Source organism: Helianthus annuus, chromosome 9 (genome assembly GCF_002127325.2).
Source record: "Helianthus annuus cultivar XRQ/B chromosome 9, HanXRQr2.0-SUNRISE, whole genome shotgun sequence".
NCBI lineage: Eukaryota > Viridiplantae > Streptophyta > Magnoliopsida > Asterales > Asteraceae > Helianthus > Helianthus annuus.
In genome coordinates, this window is record NC_035441.2 from 158,288,464 (window position 1) to 158,296,280 (window position 7,817).

Sequence of the window (7,817 nt, forward strand, 5' to 3'; positions counted from 1 at the left end):
CAACGGACCAATCATTGTGGAAGCTCTTAGATTCCTTTTTTATATTACGATATTAGAGATGGGGGGGGGGGGGGGAGGGAGGAGTTTTGAACCCTTTACGTTTAAAGTGAATGTGAGGAAGATTGATTAATCACTGCAACACATATCGGTTTTCGTTTTATTCTTCATTAGGGTTTTGCCTCCGAAGTGAATACTCCGAAGTGACACTCTCCAGGGCCCTAAGACACATCCAGGAAAATGATTAAGTAGTTTTGCGATTTACTCTAATTCGCTGTTATTTGTAGGCGTCACAACCTTTTATTAACAGTGACTATTTAATTCACATCTTCACACTTAGATTTTGTTTTTAGTGTTACAATACTGATAATATAATTTTTTGAATAGTACAACATAGATACCATCAACACTAGAACAAAAAATGGTAGACGTGAAAACACAAACATATACACAACTAAAAATATATTAATATGAGCTGAATACTAATTCGTGCAACATATGATCTCCATGATCATCGAATGTAAACGATTATATACAAGTTAAAATTGATACACAATCATGTGCAGTGTAGGATCGACATCATAATCGTACGTGTGAAATTGTTATGATACAAATATAAACACATCAAAAATTGACTAGTTACGTCATTTTCTCTTGCTCCTTGTTATTCTTAATTGGTAACCAAAACAGCGTATTGTAATACATTCATGTTGCCTGTTAGAGAAAGAAAAAAAAAAACTACAAATTAAATACTACTAGTTAATAATAATTTATTTGATCCTAAAGTCAAGAAGAAGAGAAAATCTTCAATCCCCCACCCCAAGGAAGTCGATAAACGGCATTGGTGGTTGTGGAGTGACAATGGCAACGCCACCAGTGACATGGCTTGCGTTGTTCAACTGCAAATTCACAAAAGGACTAATTGTGGTGACACCGAATGGTGAAGACATGAATGCTTTTGATTCCACCATACAACTCACCTCCATAGCCTTGTTGTAATCGACACCACCACAACTGGCTAGTTCTACAGAACCAAACACACATAGTAAGATTAAAAAAAAAAAAAAAAAACCAACTCACACCACTCCAATAATACTCTAATGTAGAATTTTCTAATTTTTCGCATATCATAAAGGTATAATATATATATAGTATATATATAGTGAAAGTGTAAAATACAATATATTCCTTAACGTACAAGCGTACAATATAAAATTACGCACATTATAAAACTCAAAACATAATCACACATGTCGAAAAATCATAACCATGCGTGATTATGTTTTTTTTAAAAGGTAATTGCACGGTACCCCTAACCGCGGAAGGGATCTCACGTGATTATGTTTTTTCAACACACGTGATTATTGTTTTTCAACACGCGTAATTAGGATTTTGAGTTTTATAATATATGTAATTTGATATTGTATGCTCGTACATTAAAGAATATTATACGTAAAGCTCCTATATATATATATGTGGTATAGAGATTTCATAATTCCAGAAGGTTTTTGAAGCATGTTTGACATAGGTCCTTCACCATAGTAGCGAACTCAAGGATTAAAATAAATTGCATATATACACTTAAAAGAAAAAATATATTTTGAGCTTTTTTTATATTCTATTAAAATAAATTGCATTTTAAGGATCCCCTTTCTCTACTAGCCTGTTTCAAGGATTCTCAGGAGTCAGGACGACCTGACAGCAAACTTTCTATTTGTCAAACATAATGAAGAATGCAAAAAGTCACCTGAAGCGGGCGTGTTTGCGCATGAGAAACTCGTACCCTCACTTATCAAAGATGATTTCCCAAAGTTAGTAATGGTACTACCATTACTACTATAACCTGAAACACGAGGATGAACATAACCAGAAGAAGAAACAACTCCTACATTTCTGTGTCTCCGGGCGTTCAAAACGTGCCAGTGATTCTTGATTGCGTTGTCAGTTCTCCCCGGAATAAACTTAGCGATCTGAGACCACTGGTTGCCGAACACTGCATGTGCTGCTATTAGAATGCCATCTTCTTCTTTACTGAACGCTGTCTTTTTGATCCTTGGATCCAACTGATTAACCCATCGCAGTCTACAACTCTTACCTGAATTTAACATGTCACACAGATTATACAAGAGCTTATTTAAAGATTATTTTGTGATGATAATTGATAAAGGCTATACCGGATCTTCCTGGAAGTTGGTCTGAAATAATATTCCAATTTCTTGGCCCATGAAGAGCTACAAGATCTCTTAGCTTAACATCCTCTGATGGCTTCCAATGGCCTTTGATCATGATCATTCGTTTTGAACCACTGTCTTCTGATCGGGCTTCTTGACTAAAATAAAAAGAATATATTAAATTAGCATGCATGTTTAGAAATCTTTATCTAATACCCATGTGAAATTTTGGATAAAGATCGGGTTTTTTGCGTACTCATATGGTTTTTGTGCGATTTTCATTGTCAAAGATGAATTGTTTTGGTTGTGAATAGCATCGCTGTAATTAGCGAAAGAAAACATGTAACTTTTCGTTATTTGACGAAAGACACAATTTAGATTTTGTGAATATTTATGGGAAATAAAGCAAGATTACTTTGGTGCACACGAGGGTGGTGACATGGTGGATTCATGTTCTTGGCGCAATCGATGTTGTTCCTCTATTAATGGAAGGAAAAGGTGCACACATATTGAGATTCAACCACGAGATGAGAGAGAAACCGGAAGATATGTATACGAATCTAAGACTACCTGTAGTGATGAGTTATTTGGGCGTTTTTAGAAAGGTTATCAACATGAATGATTTACTAAAGCTATGTGTAACGGTTTTGCTCGTTTTTACAATCAAGTCTAAAAGTGCGTATTTTATCACTAACAAGCATAACTTCTTATTCATTTATTCATCTTTAGTATCTAATATAATTTCATAAGTTTTCATTACCCATCACCCACTAAAATAATATTTAAGCTAATTAAATTTGAAAAATATAAAAAGGGAATGCATCTGATTGGTTGGTTACATAGGGCTCACAATTCTTCCCTCTCTCACAGGCGTTACCCAAAGGGGATTTCACGCCCCTAGTAGCGGTGTTTCACGCCCTTTACGGTCAAAAGGTTGCCACCTCACTATGGGCCGGTTAAAAGGTTGTCACCTCACTATGGGCGTGATTCCATAACACTTAAAATTAAACCATGGACACTAATTCCTCTCTTGACCCAAACACGAGAAAGAGAAAAAAAGGTATCCATTTACTATAATCATGTCAAACTGAACATGATACGCGTATCGAACATGGCTCGTTTTCTAAATAAGTTAACATGTTAATCCTTTCATTTTTGAGCAGCTAATTTTTTCCCCAAATACTTGCATCTTTAAGGATTAAACCTTGATCTCTCTACAAAAGATAATTTCTCTTGAGCACTAGGAAAAACCTAATTAACATGTTAATCCTTTTAAAAGGTCAGGTTTAGATTGAGGTTATTTGGCAAATATAACATTTAAAGTTTGATATTTTAATTCCCCCTCGTTCTCTGATCCTTTCAATTCACGTTTTCCAAACCCGAGTTAACTAAGTTTATCAATTGGAAATGAGAGATAAATAAAAAATGATTAAAAGAACACCAAGTACTGCAATATAAAAAGTGAATCATTTGAGTTGGAGGTATTATTTAATTTGTCATTAAGCCCGGTGTATTAGTTATGTTCGCAAATTTTTTTAAAGACTAATTTTATTAGCAGAGGCGTCTCTGAGAATTCACATACCCTGTTCGAATTTGAAAAAATGTGCCCTTTCATTATGTTTTGTTATTATTTAAAAAAAAATCAAATTAGTATTGGGTTCAATAAACCTAATTCCAAGTGGGCTAAATTCTAAACCATAAAAAATGATTTGTAAATTGGCTTATATTGGAAGTGTTATGTGTTTACTATTTAGAAAAAATAACATATACGTATCGGATTTTTTTTAACTCGCATGCCTCTCGAAATCGCGGACCTTGTGCGGAGGTCCTCCCCGCACACCATCAAAGCCTCTCATGTTTATTAGAAAAACCAGCTGTACATACAAGCTAAGCCAACGACCATGAACGGTCCAAACCAATTTTACATAGAGACTTTAGAATTTGAAACTATATCATTGATCCCAATCTAGTGGTTCTGTTGGTGCACTTGTGTCTGTACTTTGTCTGTATTCGGTCTATATGTAAACGATGTCCTAGTTAGTCTGTAAGTTGACCGAGTCAACCATCCTCCGGATTGACTTGGTCAAACAGTTTGTTATAGGTTGTCATTTGTCTGGCTCGAAGGATGCACATCGAAGGATAATGCTGATCCTTCGATGAACTCGAAAGATGAACCTTCGAATGGATGATCGATAGATCATCCTTCGAGGTGAATACTGATCCTTCGAAAGCTTTGTAGTCGATAGATGATCCTTCGACCATCTATCGAATCCTTCGGACATGTCAACCTGGGCTGGGTGTATATATACCCATGCAGTGTGTTGTGTTTTACTTAGACACTTAGACAGAGGCACACAGACAGAAAGATAGTTGAGAGCATTCTGTCCGAAACACACACACACACACTTTGAGAGTTTGCAAGTTAGATTTGTAAACATTGTGCTTGTAACCGAAACCTTCATACGTATTAATACATTGGTGTTAATCGGTGAACCTTGTGTGTTGTGTTTATACTTGCTTCATCCCGGTTTGCTTGCTAGCTTGGATTCCGCACTCGCTAGTAGGTTTGTATAACAAGGTTTAGGTTCGTCATCCTCCGGAAAGGGACCTACAAGTGGTATCAGAGCCGTGGCTCTTTACCTTGTTTAAAACCGGGTTTGTTCAAGTTCTTGGTGTGTTTGGACACTAGGTGTAGCACCCGTTTTGGTGGTTTTTCTTGTATCTTAAAACTGAAAAACGTGTTCTAAACCTTTCGGGTGTGTTCAGGTTGGGTTGGGTAACTTGAAAACTTTTTTTTAAGTGACTTTGAATTTTCCGGCCAAGATTCCGGTTATCTCCGGTGACTGGACTTGTTGGATAAGATTTGCCTTTTTGGGAAATCTTGTTTGAAAGTCAAAAAGTTGGTGAAAAATCGTGTGCAGAACATCCCTTCTGCCGAAAGTTGGTACACCAACCTGTCACCTTTTTCACCAACCTGTCACCTTTTCAGTTGTGTCAGAGCTCTTCGAAAGACATCCTTCGACATCGAAAGATAATCTTTCGATCAAGGAGGCTCGACAGATACCCATCCTTCGAATATCCTTCGAAGTCTGTGTTCTATCTTTCGAGCCAAGGAATCTTGTCGTAGGATACATCTTTCGAGCTTCTGTTACTCTACGAAAGATAAGGATCCTTCGTATTGGTGAATCTTTCGAGATCTGTGTTCGAAATATAAGGAGAATCTTTCGAAATCATCTTTCGAAAGATAAGGATCCTTCGTGTGGTCAGTCTTTCGACGTCAATCTTTCGAAGTCATTGTTCGAAACTCAACAGTGATCGTTCGAACACTGTTGATCATTCGAACAAGTATTGATCTTTCGAACCAGGTTGTATCTTTCATTTCGGGTCTGTTTGCATTTAACAGTTTGTGTTTGTGTAGGTTATCTATTAATATTTGATCAAAATGAGTTGTACAAGTCCTTGGGATTAGAGTTTGAACTCACAATCTAGTCAAGAACTAACTTCTGCTGACGCTTGGGCAAAAAGTATGTTTCCACCGCCATCAATCAGTCCAAGTCAATGGGCTTTGGTATCCAATCAAAGTCAAAGCATTCAAAACCTTTTGATCAGTGAGAGCGAAACGGGCAGCAACAATCGTCCACCAAAGCTAAATCATATGAACGATTTTCCATCATGGAAAAACCGTTTTCACACGTATGTTCAAGGGCAAAGCACCGATCTTTGGACGTGTTTCATCAATGCGTTCAATACTAATCTTGAAACTGCTGCGTCCACTTCAGAAGGTTATGCCAACATGCTGGAAAATGACAAGAAGGCTTATGAATTGGAGAAAAAGGCCTTTGCTACACTTACACAAGCACTCAACAAAGATATCTATCATCAGTTCTCATACTGCAAGACCACGAAAACGTTGTGGGATGCCTTAGTAGCTAGAGGAGAAGGTAATGCAGCTGCTCGAAAGTCTCGTCATGATTTGTTGAAGAAAGAGTTTGAATCGTTTCAGTTTTTGGAAAACGAAACTCTAAATGATATGACAACCCGTTTCTATCATCTGATCAGTGAAATGTGTGCTTATGGGGTTGTTTCTACTCAACAAGACATGGTGAATAGGTTTGCTGACGCTTTGCCTCCAAAATGGAGTTCATTTATTGAGTTGTTGAAGCACACTGGAACTCTAGACACGGTTAATATCTACGAGTTCATTCAGAAGCTGGAACATAAAAATGATGAAGAAATCAGGAAAGCAAGGCGTGCTCCAGCTCCTCAGAATACAGAAATGTACCTTCCAGGCTTCGATGCTTTGGCAAGATCCGCTGCAGCTCAGCAACAGCAACCTAAACTGCAGACTGCTTTTGTGTCCAACACAAGTTCCTTTCCATTTCCTCAGTCTACGGTTGCTCCACCACAACCTCAATTCGATCCGAGGTCTTACATTCCTGTTCCAACACAGCCACAAATCCAACCTCCACAACAACAACAGCAGCAGGCTCATTATACAAACAATCCTCAACCTCAAAATCCTCACACAATCCGAGTCGATAATTCAAACCTTTCACACCTCAACATTGAAGTTGCTAAGGAGCACATGGAAATTATTAATACAATGGTCAGTGCTTACTGTGGATTGGTAGCAGGTCAGCTTGGAAACATCAACATGACCAATGAAGATTATCAACAGATCGACAAGGAAGAAATGGAGTTGATGGATATTAAGTGGGCTTTTGCAAGTGCGGTTAGAAGGGCCAAAGACTTTATGGCTCGTACTGGTAGAACTTCGTTGGAAGGAAAGAAAGATACGAAGTATGGGTTTGATATCAACGCCGTGACATGCTTCAACTGTGGTAATAAAGGGCACTTCAAACGTGAGTGCACCCTACCAACAAAACATGGCAATCACAACCCTTTCAGAAACCAGACGAGTGCTACAAATGTGAATGCCCAGCAAGAGAACCGTGAGAGGAGGATGGTGGCAGTTAATAACAATCAAGGCCAGTCTGGAACTTCAAATCACAATCGGGCTTTGGCTGTTCAAGCAGATGAGGGATGTGACTGGTCAGTTCAGTTTGGTGATGATGATCAGAGAAGTGGAACAGCTTGTTATGCAAAGATCATCGAGCATGTTCATAAAGAAGAGTCTTCTGGAAGTGATGACAGTTCTGGTTATTCTGGAAGTTCTGATGAAGAAGGCTCTGTTTCTGGGGATAATCACTCAGAGCCTGATGAGAAGGAGGAAGGAGATGATGATATTCAGGATCTACTGAATGAAGCTGATGAGCTTAAATGTCAGAAATCAATTCTGATTAGAAAGGCGGCTACTGCATCAAAGGAAATGGAGAAGTTATTTTCTGAAGATGGAGCTTTTTCTTTTCAAACTGCCTTTATGGCAAACGGTTCAGCCTCTGCTAGTCAGGTAAATTCTGAACCTCCTGTTCCTAGTGTTTGTAAATCATGTGCTGATATGAAGCTTGAATCAGAAAAGCTTCATAGTCATAACCAGAATTTGGTTATTGAACTGTCGAAATGCAAAGAGGCGAACATGGCTTTAACTCGGAATGAAAAAGAATTTAAATCTGTAATAGAAACATTAAAGAAAAATGTGTCCGAGGTTAACAAAGTAGTTTACCACAAGCAAGTAAGTATAAATGAATA

At 37.8% G+C, this 7,817-nt stretch overlaps 1 protein-coding gene across 1 annotated transcript; it reads right to left on the reverse strand.

The window, feature by feature from the left end:
• Positions 1-803: 803 nt before the first annotated feature.
• Positions 804-2,289, reverse strand: LOC110876604 (transcription factor CSA). Its single transcript, XM_022124769.1, has 3 exons — positions 2,172-2,289; positions 1,745-2,092; positions 804-1,021 (listed from the first exon to the last, which is right to left on the reverse strand). The coding sequence occupies exons 1-3, from the start codon at positions 2,287-2,289 to the stop codon at positions 804-806; spliced, it is 684 nt and encodes a 227-aa protein (XP_021980461.1).
• Positions 2,290-7,817: the final 5,528 nt, after the last annotated feature.

Coding starts and splice junctions, on each gene's coding strand:
- LOC110876604 (XM_022124769.1), bottom strand. CDS start 2,289: ATGATCATGATCAAAGGCCATTGGAAGCCATCAGAGGATGTTAAGCTA. Junction 2,093..2,171: donor CCAACTTCCAGGAAGATCCG/GTATAGCCTTTA, acceptor TGTTAAATTCAG/GTAAGAGTTGTAGACTGCGA. Junction 1,022..1,744: donor CGCAAACACGCCCGCTTCAG/GTGACTTTTTGC, acceptor TTGGTTCTGTAG/AACTAGCCAGTTGTGGTGGT.